The sequence below is a fragment of the Podarcis melisellensis genome, assembly GCF_964234715.1.
Source record: "Podarcis melisellensis genome assembly, chromosome: 9".
NCBI classification, from domain to species: domain Eukaryota; kingdom Metazoa; phylum Chordata; class Lepidosauria; order Squamata; family Lacertidae; genus Podarcis; species Podarcis melisellensis.
This window is the reverse complement of record NC_138541.1, coordinates 41,395,252-41,414,633: the sequence shown is the minus strand read 5'-3', so window position 1 is coordinate 41,414,633 and position 19,382 is coordinate 41,395,252. Positions and strand designations below refer to the sequence as shown.

The 19,382-nt window shown below is 41.5% G+C and overlaps 1 protein-coding gene and 2 long non-coding RNA genes across 6 annotated transcripts in view; 1 reads left to right on the top strand and 2 right to left on the bottom strand.

Moving 5' to 3' along the window:
• RAPGEF2 (Rap guanine nucleotide exchange factor 2) overlaps positions 1-14,123 on the bottom strand; it is a 155,698-nt gene extending 141,575 nt beyond the window's left edge. For all 4 annotated transcript variants that reach the window (XM_081925886.1, XM_081925889.1, XM_081925888.1 and 1 more), the window contains exon 1: positions 12,666-14,123. In XM_081925886.1, the coding sequence (XP_081782012.1) occupies positions 12,666-12,734 (69 nt within the window). In that variant the 5' untranslated portion in view covers positions 12,735-14,123. The remainder of the gene's footprint in view (positions 1-12,665) is intronic.
• On the top strand, positions 12,287-18,328 carry LOC309378239. Its single transcript, XR_014171908.1, has 3 exons — positions 12,287-12,612; positions 16,104-16,174; positions 18,088-18,328. It is a non-coding gene; the product is annotated as an uncharacterized lncRNA (long non-coding RNA).
• Positions 18,329-18,417: 89 nt separating this feature from the next.
• The window catches only part of LOC309378258, a 44,271-nt gene continuing 43,306 nt past the window's right edge, over positions 18,418-19,382 (bottom strand). The window contains exon 3 of the long non-coding RNA XR_014171962.1: positions 18,418-18,630. This is a non-coding gene — a long non-coding RNA (uncharacterized lncRNA). The remainder of the gene's footprint in view (positions 18,631-19,382) is intronic.

Here is a 19,382-nt window from a genome sequence, read left to right as displayed (position 1 = left end):
ATAGCGCTAGAAAATCCCAGACCCCTAAACATTTGATTCTGCTGCCAGATACTGAAATATCTTTCCTGTCCTAACTAATGAAGTTCTCAAAGCAACTTCCACATATAGCACTGGTTCCACATCAACTCGAAGTAAAAGATACCTTTAGAATCACAGTTCCACAAGTTTTATGCAACATTTGTCTGCTTTGTATTATGCTATTGTCGTCTATGACTATTTCTAGACTTAAAATATTTTGCAAATGCCAACAACAACAAAATAACATAGGAATAGAAAAGTTACAAACAAAAAAATATAGTATACTTATAAACACATTACACAGTATTAGAGATACAATGGGGTTTTTCCACAGGAATCAATACCAAGCTCTCGAATAACTATACAGTGGTTTTAACAGAACACTGTTCAGTTGAGAACTGCACTTTTAATACAAGAATATATTTAAAAATAAATCTATATTATAGCATGTTCACAATTGCTGAAATACATAGTGATCACTGGCTAGCAATTTAACAGAGCAAACATATCTTTAGTTTCCTTGAATACCCTATTGCAACAAATGAATTCCTCTTTCAATGGAATTCTGACTTCAAAGCTCATTATGAAATCCAGTGAATTAATGATTCCCAGTGGATATGTGGCTTGCTAGAGAAATGCTCAGAGAATTACATTTACATAATGAAGGGGTTGATATAAACTACATAATGAAACCCCTTTTTAAGGGGTTGATATAAACTGCTTAGTCTCATCAACAGACAAAAACATAGCTCAACATGCCTTAAAAAATTATGCTATTTACCTCCATTCATTTTATACAGAGGTAATCACAAAGCTAAAATCATTTCCTATTAAGATTCAGCTAGGAACATTCTCTATTAAGACTGATAGCCAAGTACTGCAGTGCTTCACTGACTTTTAGAAAGCAGTGTCTTCTAACAGATTTTTTTCATCTGTTCATCATCTCCTTTGCTTTCTCTCTCATGCTGCTGGTTGATTCCTCGCTCACTAGCATTCTGTGGCCCAGGGCTGCCGCATTCATGCATCCTAAGAGTCTACCCCCATGGCTACTTCAGCCTTTATGACTTTGTTTCTATGCATACATTTTTACTATATCTCAATATCTTGTCATACTGTGCATATGTTCTTCCCCAAATTTTCTACTCAGCTCTTTCAATGCAACTGTTCCCATTACTCCCAATTACTCCTAGATGCTTCATTGTAATTTACTACCAGGTAGTAGCAGCAGGGGACGTGATTGGCGCTGTGGGTTAAACCACTGAGCCTAAAACTTGCCGATCAGAAGGTCGGCGGTTCGAATCCCCGTGACGGGGTGAGCTCCCGTTGCTCAGTCCCACCTCCTGCCAGCCTAGCAGTTCGAAAGCACATCAAAGTGCAAGTAGATAAATAGGTACCACTCTGGTGGGAAGGTTTCCATGCACTGCTCTGGTTCGCCAGAAGCGGCTTAGTCATGCTGGCCACATGACCCGGAAGCTGTACACCGGCTCCCTTGGCCAATAAAGCGAGATGAGCGCCGCAACCCCAGAGTCAGCCACGACTGGACCAAATAATGGTCAGGGGTCCCTTTACCTTTACCTTAGTAGCAGCAGACATTTCTGAAGCAATTCTAATTGCCTTATGCCAATACAAAATCTTTACATTCAATCCTTTCTAATATTGCTTCATATCAAATATTGCTCCATAATGCCCACTAGGTCATTTACACACCTTATCACTCATTGTTTATGAGCAGTATTAGTAATGAGTGACTTGCCTGTGTGAGCAAGGCACTACATCAGAGCAATCAATATGGGGCCCTCCAGATGTTGTGGAATGAAATTCTCATCAGCTCCACTCAGAATGACCCATAGGCAGAGATGATGGGAGTTGTAGTCTACAACATCTAGAAGCCATCAAGCTGACTATCCCTGCACTACATATTACACACCACATGTAAAATTTTCATTGAACTTTAAATGTCACCGTATGTCAACTCAAAGCAGTATTTTCAGTAGAAGGAGTTTCCAAATTCATCTAAAAGTCATCAAGCGATGGAAAGTCAATATGCTTTGGACTAGGACCATCGAAAACCAAGTTCAGATCTCTACTCTGCCGCAAAGCTCACTAAGTGACCTTGGGTCAGTCACAGACTCTAAACCTAACATACCTCACACAGAGTTGTTGCAAGAATAGAATGAATGGTGGGAAAAATCATACAGATTGTCCTTAATTATTTGAAGGAAGGATAAGATAAAAATAATGATGACATGATGACCAACCAAGTATTGTACACGGATATCCAACAACCAGTTATGAATCAAAATCTGTACACCTGCATTTGTCATAACATTCCCCAGAATATTATTCCCCCATGATGTCAGGTGGTGGAGGGGATGTCTTTTCTTCTCACTCAATGTCCTGTCAAAATATGGTCTATTCAATCAATTATCATTTATCCATAAATGATATGCAATGAATCTCCTTTTCAAAACACTTCTCTATATATATGCAAAGCCAGCATATTGTGTTAAGATCTATGTCTCTCCATAGGATAATTATGATAGACTAAACCTTTGACAGAGTATTTACACTTGACATTAACAGTTCAGACACATCTCCAGACTTGGACTAATTTTACATAAATAGAAGAGGGAAAGAAGAAAACAAGCAGCTTAGAAAAAGGAGGAACACACACATTTTGACTATTACCAAGAATTATTTGTGAAAAACATTCCTCAAAAATATTGGCTAATGTGAACTGTTTCTGCTTTGTGCTATTTAAATTCCCTTTAAAACCATTATCATATTCCTTTGAAATTTAAACAGAAATAAAAGATTTGGCAGACAAATCACACTCAGGTCAGCTATGCCTTCATCCCTATAAAAGTGATTTCTCTTGGTGCAAGTTACATAAGTAGATGAGCACCACCATTTGCCTGTATCCTACAGATGTTACTCAACAGTTGTTTTTCCTCTCTAGAACTCCAGTGGTACAGAAAATAAACTCAGCTGCTATAGAAACCCTTTCATAGAAGCTTCCGGTTTACACTCACACTGATGTGAAAAGTGGCTATTGAAGACTTATGGTGAACAAGGTTCTCCAAAGTGTGGGGATAGCCAGTGTCTGTGCACTGTCTACATGCTAATTAATTAAAAGGTTCTAATAACATGGAAAGTGACACTTTGCAACTACCAAGGGAAGAGGGAGCATAAATGTAAGAGGTACTGCTGTGCTTTTTATGGGAAATAGAACTTGAGTACTCCATGAGCAAAGGAACAAAGTACATGGTACCTAACCCCCTTCACTTTACAATAAGCTCTGCCCCAAAATTCCATCCTTCAAGCAAACCTTAAAGATACAGTCTTAACAGAAAGATTGAGATGCTGTGTTTTTTAAGTTATGAAATTTAAACGGTATTAATCACTGCTTTAAGGCTGCAACTCTATGCATAACCTAGAAGACAGTCCCACTGAACTCAGCAAGACTTACCGTACTTTTAAGTAAGCATGCCTAAGATTGTGCCTTTAATTGCTGTTTATATCACATACTGTCTTATATGCAAGAACATTATTATTTTAGCATTTTAAACCACTCTGGGAAGTGTTTGACTCAAAGGCTATATAGGATTTCACCAAATAAATAAAATGTGGTCTCACTAAAGAAAGAGCATGTGTGTAACACATTTCCTTCCTCATTCACAGCAGGTACATTTTTGGATGTCAGTCCCTAATGAGCAATATGCACACCTCAAGCAGAATGCCTTTCATTCCCACCCCCTTTTCATATTTAACAGATGAGGCAACCAATTATCTAAAGATAGAACAAGGTCAGCTCTAGCTGATGCAGTGCAGAACATGCTTCATATATAAATGTAGAAAATCCAAGCTTCTGAATTCTACACAACTATAAATTCCACAACTATAAATTCAAAACCAAGCACTAGATAGCTACAAAATAACATTAACTGATTCCAAATAGCTTTACCATTAGCTCCCCAAAATTAATTACGGACCAAGCAAAGCAATAATATTGTCCAAATGCAGAAAAGTTGCAAGAGTAAAAGAATACCTTTTGCACACAAGGATTAAACTCAGATCAGATGCTGAACACAATCTCAGAATGGCTTTTCTACCCTATCCAAGTTACGGTAACTGCCAGACCCACTATACAGGAATGGAAAAACAGGTTCTGTTGTATAGAAACTTATTTCCACCTACCTTCTCAACAATAATACACACAGATAAAAGAATTGTATGCAGTACAAGGAAGCTTAAATAAATAACCTGGCAAAATAACAGGCAAAATTTGTTTGAGCATCTGATTGGTGTGGATTCCAAGACTAAGTAAATGGTACACATTCTGGCACTCTACCATGTTACAGTCTTTGATCGAACAGACCCCTAGGTGTAAGCAAAATGTACTTCCACCTGCAAAGGGGATCTCCAATTTCTACTGGGAAATAAGGAACATGAAAAGTTTCTTTAGTTAAAGGAATGACTAACAACTTTGTGTATACTTTTAAAAGAACCTAACAGAGAGGCACATGGTATGTGCACTTTTGTTTGCTTTTTTCAATTGAGTACTGTATACTGGATATTAATGCAATGAAAACCACAACCAAAAACAGTCTTGATGGGAACTTCTGAGGAGAAAACCATAATACTAGCAGAACAATTTTCTGCAACCTCATTCACTTGAAAATATTTGTTGAAACTTAATACAATGTAACAGCAAGAAAGTAAAAATAAATTGTAAAAGTTCAGTGAGATCTTCAGGTAACTGAAAACAGGAAGTGTTGGGCAACTTTTAAGTACAATGCTCAAAACACTTTATCCATCAGCATAGTTAGTCATGCAAGTTTACCAACAATTATCTTCACCTTCTTTTCCTACATTTGTTGATTTGTATCTATTTAAGTTCTCTTGTTGTCAGCACTTCCGGTAAATGAAGTGTTTCAAAATCATCACAACAGGACACAGATAGCCAACTCAAACCACAAAGTATGATTGTATACAACTGCTAAAATACCATGAGCAGCTAATAATTGAGAGCAGTCTTTTGAGGTCCTCTCCATTTTGTAACCAGGGACCATGCCACTAAAAACGTTATTACCATTCAAAGCTTAAAAGTCCAAACATTTTAATCAATAGATTTTATTATGTACACCACAAAGAAAGTCAGATGCTTTATCAAAAGCACATTTTATTTCAGTACTCACATGTGACATACTTTTATGCATGCTTAAAAACTGAGATTCGCTCTCCTCCATCCCCCCCCCCCGCAAACTGAAATTCTTCCATGTTTTTCCTGCTGAAAAGGCTGAAGTTAGCAGGTGTGCTGGAATAGGTGGAACAAAGGGGTCAGTGTTCCAAAACCCTGAGAACTACTCATGGCTTGAACATTTGTGTCAATTAAGAGTTTCTTGCATGAAAGGATTTTAATTCAGCAAGTTCAAAAGCCTATGTCATAACATAACCAGCTCGCAAAATTGAATCTAGAGAGTAATTGCTGCCTTCTTAATTCTACTAGCTCAGTATAGTAAGAGAGATCTTGACAACTTTACTAGCAAGAACCAACCTACAGTAAACACAGCATGGCTGCCAAAAAAACAGTTTCCTCAGGGCACATTCTCCCCTTTCCCTTTGTGATGTAATGCCATCACATACATATTTCCCAATTCCTTCCACCTAATAATGTGGAGCAGTGACAGCAATATGAAAAACATGACATAATCATTTTGAGAACTTTACCAAAGGCTTCTCCACATTTGAACATTATTTAGCTCTTAATGCACTTTTCTCTCATTCGCATTAGACCAGAGTAGTCCACATTCATACAAAACTGAATTTGTTTTCCTGTTCATACCAGCAGGCATTCCCTTTTATGTTTGCCCCTGCCTTCTAATTTGTTGGTTCTATTATGTTGATTACCTACAGGGCTTGTGCACAGACAACTGCATGGACCTTATTTAAAACATCCCTACCAAGGAAGTATGCAAAAGCACAGTCAAGCAACTGTAAATTCTCAGCACACACACATTTGCAGTTTCCTGGTTTTGTGCAAATTTGAGGGATCAAAATATATGCTAGCTACTGTGTACAGTACTGCACTGGAAGCAGATATGAGAAGGGACAGGGGGGAAAATGAAAGCACTGGACAAGTACTGGGCACAGAAAGTGATGACTGATCCACCCACACTGAAGCAAATAATCTGTGACCCATGTGGAACATTCTAGAGCCCAAATTTCCCCATCTTATTATATTATCCCATTACTGGGTAAACTCAAATATACGGGGGGAAACATTAAGATTTGTGTTGTTTGAGGGTAAAATAATATGGAACACACATGTTAAATGGGAATACAAACAACTGCAAATATACAATTCTGTGTGTACAAACTACAATTCTAATTACTTTGGAGCTGTTAGATCAAGGATTGAGGGGGGGACAGGGGGCAGACTGGTGTGGAGGACTCCCTGGTCCTTAATGGAGTAATTGTGCCCCTGAAGGACCATGTGCACAGCCAGGGAGTCACTTTGGACTCACAGCTGTCCATGGAGGTGCAGGTTAATTCTGTGTCCAGGGCAGCTGTCTACCAGCTCCATCTGGTATGCAGGCTGAGACCCTACCTGCCCGCAGACTGTCTTGCCAGAGTGGTACATGATCTAGTTATCTCCCACTTGGACTACTGCCATGCACTCTATGTGGGGCTACCTTTGAAGGTGACTCAGAAACTGCAATTAATCCAGAATGCGGCAGCTAGACTGGTGACTGGGAGTGGCCACCGAGACAATATAACACCGGTCCTGAGAGATCTGCATTGGCTCCCAGTACGTTTCCGAGCACAATTCAAAGTGTTGGTTCTGATCTTTAAAGTCCTAAACAGCCTCGGTCCTGTATACCTGAAGGAGCGTCTCCACCCCCATCGTCCAGCCCGGACACTGAGGTCCAACACCTCAGTTCCCTCGCTGCAAGAAGTGAGGTTACAGGGAACCAGGCAGAGGGCCTTCTCGGTAGTGGCGCCTGCCCTGTGGAACGCCCTCCCAGCAGATGTCAAGGCAATAAGCAACTATTTTACTTTTAAAAGACAACTGAAGGCAGCCCTGTTTAGGGAAGTTTTTAATGTTTGATGTTGTATTGTGTTTTTGATATTTGGTTGGAGGCCACCCAGAGTGGCTGGGGAAGCCCGGCCAGATGGGTGGGGTATAAATAATAAATTATTATTATTATTATTATTATTATTATTATTATTATTATTATCCTTTTAAAAACCAGGATAACTAGAGTATAAAACTCTAGAGTATCAAGTCTGTGGTAAACATCTCTGTGATTGGGATGATGTGCCAACCAATAATGTCAATCTACTAACATTGTTAGTCCTTTACTTTTATCCTATACATTCTTTACTCATTAAAGAAGTACTGAATGCAAGATAATTTCATTTTACTTCAAGTTTTAGCCTACAAGGCCACAAATGTAGTGATCTGCCAAGAACAAGAAAACAAGGGCGGTAGCAGTCCCCAATAACCTTTCAGAAACTGGTATTTCTTGCCTGTATTTTCAACTTTATTTTTAAATAAAAAATGCCTACAAAGAAAGGAAATAGCAATGGTTTTTAAACTCATCAGGATTTGAATCCCAACATATGCTGTTGAAATTTACTTCAAATACATGAAATTTATGACAGAAAGAATGTGTGGAAATTGTGCCACTGAAGAAAGTGAGACTTCCTTCCAGGTAGCCCCACAAAGAACGAGGTAATATATTTGAACAAAATAGGCATCACTGCATTCATTTTGGTAAGTCGTTTATCATTTACTTTCTAAATGGTAAATAAACCAGAAGTGTGCATGCACATGAAAGCTCATACCAGTAACTAACTTTGTTGGTCTCTAAGGTGGTACTAGAAGCATTTTTTTTATTTTTTTTTATTTTGCTTCAAACTGAGTCATGAGAACACATAAAATTATCAAAAGGATTATGTGAGAGAATATTTATTTCTATAAAGGTGACCTACAGCCCCAATCCATATATATTTTGATTTCATTACCATTTCAAGGCTTTTCTGAATCAGCTTACAACTTTCTGCTTTATAGTTCCACCAGGTTCTACCAACTAGAATAAAGGTATTCCTACAGTCAAAGAGCTATTTCAGGTTTTAAAATGGAACATTCCAACACACCCTGAGTTCTTGAAAGGGACAAAAAGTTGACTTACATTTTTAACAGTCCAATTCTATGTACAATAAGCCCACAACGTACGTGGGGGTTAAATTGTGGGGATCGCACCTACAGCCCAAATCGTGTATAGTCAAAACACATTGGGTTCAATGACAGGTGGGATTGCCAAAGTCTTTTTCCTGGACTCCCACCCCCTTTCCTTTCTTTAAAAAAAAATTATTATTATTTTGACAAAGCTGAATGCACACAAGTTAAATGAGCGCAAGTTGTGGGCTTACTGTATGTCTACTCTAAAGTAAGTACAATTGTCAGCATGCTATATTACATCATAACTCTTTTTGCCAAAACATAAACGAACATATGTTCATCAATCTATCTCCTGCTTTCATTTGCTCCATTGAAACACACTATGGACACAAATCATTTCCCTTCAGATGTAGCACTCAAATGCAGACGATTTCCACAGTGTAGCTGAAGTCCTCCCCACTATACATACACATAAGCAGTTATATGGGCCATTAGGGGAGAACAGTAGACCTTGGAACACTTGCCACATCCCATTCAGCATTCTCCCTCTATTTGGTGGATGGAGAAGCAAAATGGTGGGTTGCATGGAAAGATGGTAGGTGTGCACTGGCCCTACTATTCTCACTGTCACGCTGCCTGTCTGAACACAGGTAGAGGAGAAAACAGATCTTGTAAGTCTAACAGGATTCCTCTGCATATGAGAGTGCATTGTATCCACAGTGGACTAGATTCTGTCTAAAATTTCCAAGATATATTCAGGGTTAAAATGTGATTTCTAAATTGTTAAAATACACACATACACATTAGGGGGAAATACACCTATGGGGGAATGAAAAGATACACATAGGGGATATCTTCCACATGTTTTGCCTTCATCATTAATACTTTATATGCCACATCCTGCTCACAATCCTGGCCTGACACCTTGTTAGTCATGCTGCAGTGGCACAAAGGTTAGGAGCCCCTTATCCCCATTAATTTCAGGACTGACAATTTAGCCATATTTAAACATTGAGCCTGTTCAGTTTGTACCAACCAGTGATAAAAGGCAAAATATAAATCTGGTTGAAAGGTTTCTCTATAAAACCAGTATGAAATGAACAGACTCAGATATCTGAACTTAGGTAAACCATCTGAACTTAAGTAAACCAAGAACTTAGTTGGCTGTCTTAAAGTTGCACTGAAATAGTCTTACAGTGCAATCCTATGCATGTCAATTTATGAAACTTAATCCAGGTAAGTGTAAATAGACTGTAGCATTAGAGGCACCTACTGAGACAGTGCAAGATTGAAAAGAAATAACTGAAATAACTCTGTAGTTATGCAAGAGAAAGTTTAATATTGAAATAGCAAGTGAAAGAACAATAAGGGTAAAGTATCATCCTTTATTCAGTTGGTAAAATCCAAAACAAAATGACCAAAATGTTTCCAGTGTTGCCAACAAAGTGCATTCCCTTCAGTCTGATTTTTTCTTTTAAACTAATATAAAAGGCCAACTAGGGCCTTACTGATATAAGCTACCTTTTAAAGCATGTTGCTACAGTGTTTTCAGTCTGCAGATACTTAACGGTTGCAGTGCTAATGCAGTCCTGGTGTTCTGGATTTAGCTTTCTGCACCATTTATGTTGGCCCTATCTCTACACTAAAGCTATTTTTTTTACTGTGTCACTTCTTTCCTTTTAAAAAAATATATATGGCAGCAAGACAATAAAATAAAGTTCACTTTATTTGGCACAGAACACAGTTACCCTAGCCTAATGGACTAGATGATGCTGAAATCCAGCCAGTTTTCTTGCTGCTGACCAACAGTTTTCCTTTCCTATCATTCCAATATGCAGGTCAGAGGCCCATTAATAAAAATGCAGCTTTTCCTGGGCCTTACTACAGACAACCAGAACCCCAGGGAACTGTGTAAATATAGTCACAGTTAAAAGGTCAAGCAAGGACATAATAACATTCCACTAAAGCAAGATAGTAAAAACCAGTAACAACATTCATTAAAAAAAAAAACAACTAAGATATAGTTTGACTCACATCCAAACCATAAACACCAGGTGTATGTATGTATGTATGTATGTGTATATGTGTGTGTGTGTATTCATGCGTGTGTGCACGTGCACGCACGAGCATGCGCATGTCTGTGTACTCCCATTGATCTAGGTGCATTTTGTTACAGGGAATTTCATTAGCACGAGCAGAATGGAAGGAAAAGAGGACCTTTTTCTGCCTTCCCACTTCCAGCTACTCTCTGAAGACTGGAGAAGAGACCCTCTTAAGAATATTAGGGGGGGCAGGGAAAAGATTAGACCATGTGAAAAGTGAACATAATATTTTAGCTGCAGTTCATTCATTTTCAGCTCTGTATTCTTGCTATTAACAAAGTGTACTTAGACATTTTGTTGTTGCGCCCATAATCTAGGTTTAAGGTGCCATTTAGCTCCTAGCTTTCATATCGGAGTTTCTGACACTGCCTAGTGCAACTTGTTAATGGCAAGGGTTTAAGGGTGAGTCATCTCAAAATCAATTAATTGGATTTGTGCACAATTTAAAACTTTAGCCTAAAAAGGATCCCAGAATTGCCCAACAATCATGGAAATGGATGGCAATACATGGCAATACAGACCCCTTAGAAAGCAAGACAGATGGCACTAACTCCAACAAGCAAACTAACACCATAAAGCATTAGCTATTGAGTCAAGGCTATATAGAGGGATCAGGTTTGTGTTAAAAAAAGAAAAAGCTTATTTATCTTTTAACAATTGGCACTAATAACCCATACAGTCACTGTTCCAAATCAGACAGAATCTGTTCACAGCTTAGCAAAACCTTAAAAGGGTTATCCTATCAAAATGTACTCTATGAGCCTCATCTTCCAATTCAGATCCTGTTTACCAAGAGCTAATAATCTGACAAAGAATCAAAGCCAATTCCTGACATTCCACAGAACCAGGCCAGAAATGAAATGTACAGATGGATAAAAAAGAAAAACACTTATCACATTGCTGGAGAAGTTCACTGCATTTTTGAGCAACATACATCTGCCAGAAGTACCACAAAGCACCGTGGATTAATAAAAATATGGCAAAAACAGTAAGGAAAGAAAACAGATGAAATAAATGATTTGTTCTTTCAAGTTAGGATGTGAAGCATCCTAAACAACAAGCTTTCGTGCATGACATTATAAAATATGCCCCAAAAAGTATTTTATCTAAATGTTCTCTTCCTAGGGAGAATCACTGGCATACTTTACAATGGGTATCTTAAGCACCACATGCAAAGGAGACTACAAGTTATTGCACCATTATCTCATAGCAATCACAAGCCAATACACCAAATGATATATCTCAGTTCCTTTACAGCAGAGCTCAAAACCCTTACCACAATAAACAAATCTCAACGCCACTACACCCTAACATTTTAATAAGTGTTGAATTTAGCTTGTTCATTAAAGGTTGTTTTGTTTTTGTTTTTTAGCATAGCTATTCAGAAAGCAATGTTGTAGAAATCTAATATCCAAACTGGGAGGGGAGAGATTTTAAACCACAGTGCTAACCGCCCCCTGCCCCCCCCCCAAGATTAGGTATGAAGCTATCAACCTACTGAAATGAATGCTCAAGTCAAACTTAGCAGCAGAGAAGGGTGAAAGACTAAATTAAGCATCCATCTTAATACTAGCACCCATCTAAGGGGTTACAATGCTGGTGGAGATAGGGGGAGGGGAGCCTAGTGATAGTGTTGTGAATGAATGAGAGAAGCTTTTCTTCCCGTAAGTAGAAAAGGGATTAGAGATATCTGAAAACAGCAGATTAGCTGATGTATCTCTGTGTGTAGACAAGAGAAGGAATCTAAAGTAACTCAGTTGTTTGGAGAAGAAGGAGGGGGGCGTTTGGGGAAAACATACACCCTTTTCTAAGAGCCAGAGAATGCCATTCAATTGTGACTACGTTGGCCAGGCAGGCGGGCTGGGTGTGTGTGTGTGTGTGTGTGTGTGTGTGTGTGTGTGTGTGATGATACCCACCCGTCACCCTTACAATCACTTAACATCACAGCTCTGTTGACATAGGTGGCTATGACATTTTTTAAAATAAAGGAACACGGAGTGAACTCGCCGCCCGCGATTGTGCCAACAGAGACATTATATTCGATGCATTATATCTCATTTATGGGGCATTGGGAACTCATACTGAGAAGAGCTCCCTATATGTATGTGTAGGCCGAGTTGGCGTGGGGAAACGCAGGGGAAGAGAGGGGTTGTTTATGGCTGGGCTCTCCTCTCGACGAGAGACAGATAAATTATCCCCAAATGAGATACATGGCGAGGGTGGTGGGGAGAGAGAAGGAGGCGCAGAGAGAGAGAGAGGAGGAGTGGGAATACTGTATTGCAATACCAGCAAGAGGAGATTGAGGTGAGTTTCGGGGGGAAAGCTGCCTGAGCCACGGCTCGGGGCTGGAGAAATACCTGGGGGCTCCTGTCGGCCGGGTTTTTCATGACCGCCTGGCGGAAGTTGTTATCCACGTAGGACGCCATCTCGCCCCTTCTCTGCTCCGGGCCGAATGAGGCGCCCCGGCCCCTCCGCTCGTCTCCTGCCGCTCACCAGCGCCTATTCCTGGCCCCGAGGCGAGGCGGGCTACTCAGAGCCCCCAGCGGCGGGCGCCGAGAGGGAGTTGCGGGAGAGAGGCGGCTCCCGCTGGCCGCCCGTCACTCACTCGGGCCGCCGCTCTTTCCTCCTCGGCGGCGGCGGCGGCGACCAGCCCCTCGGCCTCAGCAGCGCCGCCGCCCGGTCGGGGCCTGTTACCGGCAGCAGCAGCAGCGACTCCCAGTTCCGCCTCTGCCGGGCTGCCCGGCACTGTCTTCGGCGTCCTGGCCGCCGCCGCGGTCGTCGTCTTCGCCCTGCTTCTCCCGCCTCAGCCGCCGCCGCATCCCCTCAGGCGGCGGGGCGGGAAAGGGGCCGCCGCGTCCTGGCCGCGCTCGGGCTCCGTCTCCGGCCTGGGGAGGGAGGGAGGGAGGGAGGGAAGGGGCGGCGGAGCTGTGCCTGAGGGGAAGCAGGAGGAGGAGTGTTGTGGTCGGGCAGGCCGAGGCTCACGGCGGGAGCGGCCTCCAGCGCTCGCTCGCGCTTTGTGCTGCTGCAACCATGGTGAGGAGACGGAAGGAGGGAGCAGCGCCCGGCCACACCGGCAGCAGCGGCGGCGGCGGCGGCGGCGAAGACGACGAGGAGGAGGAGCCGCACCGCCTCAGGTTCCCGCCCCTCGAGCCTGCTGGTCTCCTCAGCCGCAATGCAAAGCGCCGCCGCTCTCCTCGCAGCGGGGTTCAGGCCGCGCTGCCACAAAAGACTCCGGAATGCCTCGCTCCCTCCGAGAGCCGCGCTGCTTCTTATCCCTCTTCCTCGCCTTGTTGTGGTGTTTTGTTTTCTTCGCGCGCTGCCTGGTAGTAGCCCGCTATGGGCAGCCTTGCAGGCGCGAACTTCGCGAGAAGAGGGGGGGAACTCAACCGCTCTCGCTTGGGGAAGTTTTCGGCAATAAGAAGCAGCTTTCCAGCTTCATTCCGCGGACTGGCAATGCCCCGCTTCACCCGCCACTAGCACGCGCTGGAAGAGGCGGACCCTTGCGAATGGGTTTCTGAAGAGGTTCTCTAGTTTCTGGCATCAGCGGGAGCCACGTGAGAGCCGCTTTGCAGCCTGCGATAACCCCATTCCGTTGAGATATGTTGCAAAGGTGCTGAGAGTGGTCTACTGGTCGGAGAGAAAGGGGGGGTGTTAGTGTCAGTGTCAGAATGCCAACAATAATGAAGCAGGAGGAAACCTGCGGGATGAAGGCCACCCACATGGTTAGTGGATCGACGAATGTTTCGCCACCCTTCATCAACGTTCAGGGGCAGCATCCTCCCACCTCTTTTAGCTGCACAACAACACCATGGGAGGCAAGGCTGAGAGACAGGGATTGGCACAGGGGGGGCCGTCCTCTGACTTCTTTACCCAGTGAGCTGCTTCAGTGAGTGGTTCTGAACCTAGGACCTAATCCAGCAGTCTAAAATCCTATACTGGCTCTCAAGTGTTCACACAGTGGTAGAGAAAAAACACCAGCAGTGAGGCCTGCAAATGGGACTTGTTGTGCCTCTTGCAAGATTTGCCACATGCCTCTATAAATTCGTGTGAAGAATTTCTGCACCAGCATTGGATACTTTGAGGCAAGGGTCACCTGTATGGTGCCTCTGAGTGCACATGCCTTTCCTGGTTCACCTAAGGTCCCATCCCACCTGAAAGTGTTCTACTGTAGCTGGTTAAAGAGTTAATTATGTGCTTTTGGTTATGGTGTGTGTGTTCTGTGACCATGGCAGTTTCTCCAGTTTGCACAAAGAGGTTGGCGAACTGTGGGAAATCAGCTGCTGGCATGAACATTGGCTATGTCTTTAGTTGAACTGGTTGAACTAGATCTTACAGCCAGGTAATGGGGAGTTCCCATGTGAAAACAGTCTCAGGAATATATGATATGTTTACAAACAATGAGCTGGAAGGAACCTTGGAGGTCCAACTCTGTGTCCAACTCTTTGCTCAATGCAAGGTCTGCCATGCAAGATGCAATTATGGTGTAACATCCCTGACCAATGGTCATTCAGTCTCTACTTAAATACCAACAGCAAGGGAGAGCCCACCACCTCTGGACAGTGGAATAGCACACTTGCCATTGGGAAGCTTCCCCTGTTGCCCTGCAATTTCCACTGTTACGTCTCATGATGCCCAATAGTGCAAGAGAGAGCAAAGTCTGTTGCATGTTCTGCATCATAGTGCTTCAGATATTTGAAGACCACTGTGTCCTTAATCTTCTCCAGGATAAACATACTCAACTCTTTCAACTTTGTCACAGGACTTTGTTTTTAGACCCATGCTGGTCACTTTGTACATATAGCCTTCTTAAAATGTGACCAGAACTGCGCACTTGACTTCAGATATGGTATGACCAGCACACGATAGAGAAGAAATACTATTCCCCATGATTGGCACACTGCTTCTGATTGTGCAGTCTACTCTTTATTTATTTATTTTTTTAACTAGAGAGAAAGAAAGAGAGAAAAACACCTATCACACTACTAGCTCATGTCCAGCTTGTGATCCACTAAGACACCTAGATCCTTTTCACATGGATAGACCGACTATCTAAAATAAAATGTAGGAGATTGTTCTTCCTGTATGATGTCTTCATGCACGATTTTCCTCATGCCTCCCTAATTCTATAGTGATCCATGACATCATGAGTCCAAATGACCACCTCCTCCTGAGCTAACCATTGTTCTTCAGACACTGAGATGAAGCCTATCCTTGGCTGCTTTTGTATAGTTTATACCACCAGAAACCTAGCTTATAGCTTATTAGCATTTACCTCCTGAAACTTAGTTCTGCAAATCCCTTTATTATGCCTCAACATCTGTACAAGTTCCTAAATGTGCAAATAAGGCATATGCTCTCTTTTGTTTTGGCAAAACTATTTTGGCTGCCCTACATCAATTGCACCACCTCAATCAGCAAAGCTAGAATGCATTACTGTGCCCTTCCCTAACTTTCAAAGGAGGTTTTCTTTGTGGCATCTATGATTGGTGCTCTTTGAAAGCAATTCCAAAGCCTTGTTGGATAAACAGATTGCTTATAAACCTCTTGATTTAAAAAAAAAGAAATCATCCAAATGGTGTACTGATAAAATTCTAGGTAAAACTTGGCTAAAATCCATGAAAACAAATAGTCACAAAACCATAATTAAATCAATAAAATTTTAAAACAAATAGCACTTACCTTTATAGCGTGCTTTAGAGGTGTTCAGAGTGCTTCACATTCATTATCCTGCAATCCTTACAAAAGCTTTGTAAGATAGGTTTATAAAGTTTATTACCTTTATATTGCATATGCAGGAGAAGGAAGTGCTAAGCCTAAGAAAGAGTGACTTGTTTCAAGTGAGTGCATGGTAGAGGCAAAATTCCAAGTAAGTATTTCCTAGTTTGTCAATCATCTCTTAGTTGGCTATCCTATATTAACTATAATCATGCTACTCATGCAGTTTTCTGAATTGTTATTGGTATCTGTATGTCTTGAAAGACAATGGAAGAGTGTGCCATAGGGGGTAAAGTCAAATCACTGGAGAGTTACAGTGCCTGCTGTGGCTGTAGAGAGCAATATGGGAGAGACATGCTTTATTGCAGCTGGGGTAGATGAAGGCGTCTTGTTTTGCTGATACAGATGCACCATTGTTATTTAGGCTTATGACTAACAGCAGTAAAAGATAACAATATCTTGCATGTGAGGAGATACAACAAAACCAATAATAAAACAACAGGCTCTGTGCACTAGATATGGGACCCAAAATTTGCAGTGGAAATAGTATGTTGAGCCCATATTTTGAGGGAGGGAGAGAGAGAGTATGTCACTCTCTTGGCATAGCTACTTTTCTCACTCCCCCCACCCCAAGTTTGCCCACAGCTGACAAATGTCCTTGCAGGAGAGCAAAAGCAAATTTATAATACAATTTAACACCTCATTTTGTATTATGTAATGGATTTTGCTTGTATTAAATTGCTTAAACACTTACATTTGTGCTTGCCATAGCATTGCACATTACCATAGATGCTTAAATAGTAATTACATTTGTTGCAGCAACACTTCTAAGCAAGGTGCAAGTCTGTTAACTGCACTTGCTTCCCATAAACAATTTGTACTTTTTATGCCCTGGCCTGTTACAGAAACAGTCTGTAATGTTAAGGAAGCGCATAACAATCACTTGCTCGTAGTCTATAACTAGTGCAAGTTAATATGTAATAATAAGTAAAATATATGTAGGAAATATGGTTTTGAAAAGATGGTCCTGAATTGGCCGGCTCAGTTTCTCTATACAAAATCTTTATCCCATTGCATACATAGAAAAATAAAGTTTAGTATGATATCCAAGTCCAAAGTTTACAAAACCTCTGGCTTCCAAGGCCATTGCAAAAAAAATTCTGTGCATGAGGGCAAGGCGGCAAGGCTTTGCTGTAAGAGATCACAGCTGCCTAACCACCAGTGCTGCCAAGTGCAAGCTAGGAGTGAGTGGGTAGGGGAAACACAGCACAGGCGTGGAAAGCAGATGGTCTCAAGTAAATCCCAGCTCTCTTATCCGAGGCTCACCCCAGGCCTTTGCCTCAGAATCACCTTCTAATATGGCCATCCCTCTCCTCCATGCAGCCTCTCCACTATATTATATATTTAATGCCTCTTCTACTTCTTTCTTCTGTTAACGTATGTCTGGTCTGAACTGAACTGAGAGCCACAGGTTTCAAGCTCCAGCTTTAGGACTTTAAAAGTAAGCACCAGCACTTTGAATTAGGCTTGGAAGTGAACGAGGAATCAGCCAAGCGCTTTTAAAACTGGCAAGCTGTGTTCCGAAGGAATTTTACCAGTTAAAAATACAGGGAACAATATTCTTAACTGGAGCTTCTGAGCCATCTTCAAAGGCAGCCCCACATAAAGTACATCATAATCTAACCAAGAGGTTATTGGGGTGTAGATTACTCTGGATAGAGTACAGTATATCTTCATTCTATTCATTGAGAGGTTTTTTTCCCTTGTTCACTGCTTCCTGTTGCTTTCCTGACTTCAAAATATTTAATGCATGAGCAGCTGAAATGTTTTTCTGAGTAAGATTGTGGCGCAACAAGATGAGCAAGAGAGGCAGTAAATACTCTAGAAGGACCTTGGCCACGGAGAAGAGCAGACCTAGGGCTAGTGATCAGCCAGGACAGGCACTGGTGCGCAGTCCCAGAGGCTCAGAAGGGCCCCTCACTAGCCTGGCTTGACAGTTCCACCACTTCCTCCTCACCAGGCCCCTAGTGACTGGGTTTCATTTGTTTTTTTATTTTTCTTCAGCAGTCTTATGAAAGATGTCCTGGGAAGAAGAAGGGAAACAAAGGCCAGAACCATCTTGGCAGGCGGGCTGAAGAGAGAATGGGAGAGATGCCTTGAGCTCCAGGGCTGTACTCCTGTAGGGAACAAGACCCTATTGAGATGACCATGCTACTTTTGTAACAGTATAAAGGCTGGGTGTAACCTCTGTTTTCATTATGTTTCCAGTTCATTGCAATAAAACTATGCATTTGCAACACAAAGGAGCTCTAAAGTGGAAGCAGTTGTTTATTTTATTTTTATTGTTTATTACTCACATCTTCAGAAAAAAACTCAAAGTGACTTACAAAAAACTTTTAAAAACAAGTTAAAGAGTGCAGCAGCAGCAACAGCTGCTCAAGCTATTCTGTCACTACCTAAGATATGCATTCTTTAGGATCAGAGTTGCATTCTGGTTTGTTTTTAGGTTTTTCTTTTCTTTCTTTTCAGGCTGAGCTTTGATGATCTGTTGCCTCTCAGTTTTTCTCCCTCAATTATTCCATAGTTTTCTTATTTCCCACCAACAGCCTAAAACAGATATGGCATTCCCTTATTGATATTCATTACACTAAAAAAAAAAATCTGTTTCCACTTCCAAAAGCAATTAACAACTAAACTAGATAACAGTATGATAATAAAGTATAAAATGCAGTACTGGAGAGAAGTGTAGAGCTAGCTTAGTCTTCATCCCGATATAATACCAACCGGAAGCTGAACAATACTTAACTATAAAACACCAGGTTTATTTTATGTGGAATCTCTAGTAAAATTTCATTCCTCATTTTCATAGTCCACGCTGGAGTCAGTAACAGGCTGTTAGTTCCATAGCTAATTTTTCAGCTGAAGAATCACAGAACATTTGTAGTTTCACATCAAGATTACACAAGATGAATGAGGATATGGCAACTGACATGTGGCACCAGTTACGGTATTTAAAGAAGTCAACTGAATCATAATTAGGTCAAAGTGGGTAGGACAGCTTCCCCCAACCTGGTACCTTCCAGCTATTTTGGACTCCAACTCCCATTAGCTGGGCTTTAATGCAGCTGAGTTTTAATCCTTCTGCAAAAGGGTGCCATCCCCTGTAACCATATATGCTTGAAAAGAATGTTATTCCTTCTGCATAAGGCCACATACAAATCACTTACGACAATATATTTATTAGAACTAAGTTAAGGTTACCAGATTTTTTTCAATGAATCCAGGGACACTTTTCAACTTCAATGGATTCTGTATGGGGACTGATTTGTAAATCCGGGGACTGTCTCTGGGAAATGGGG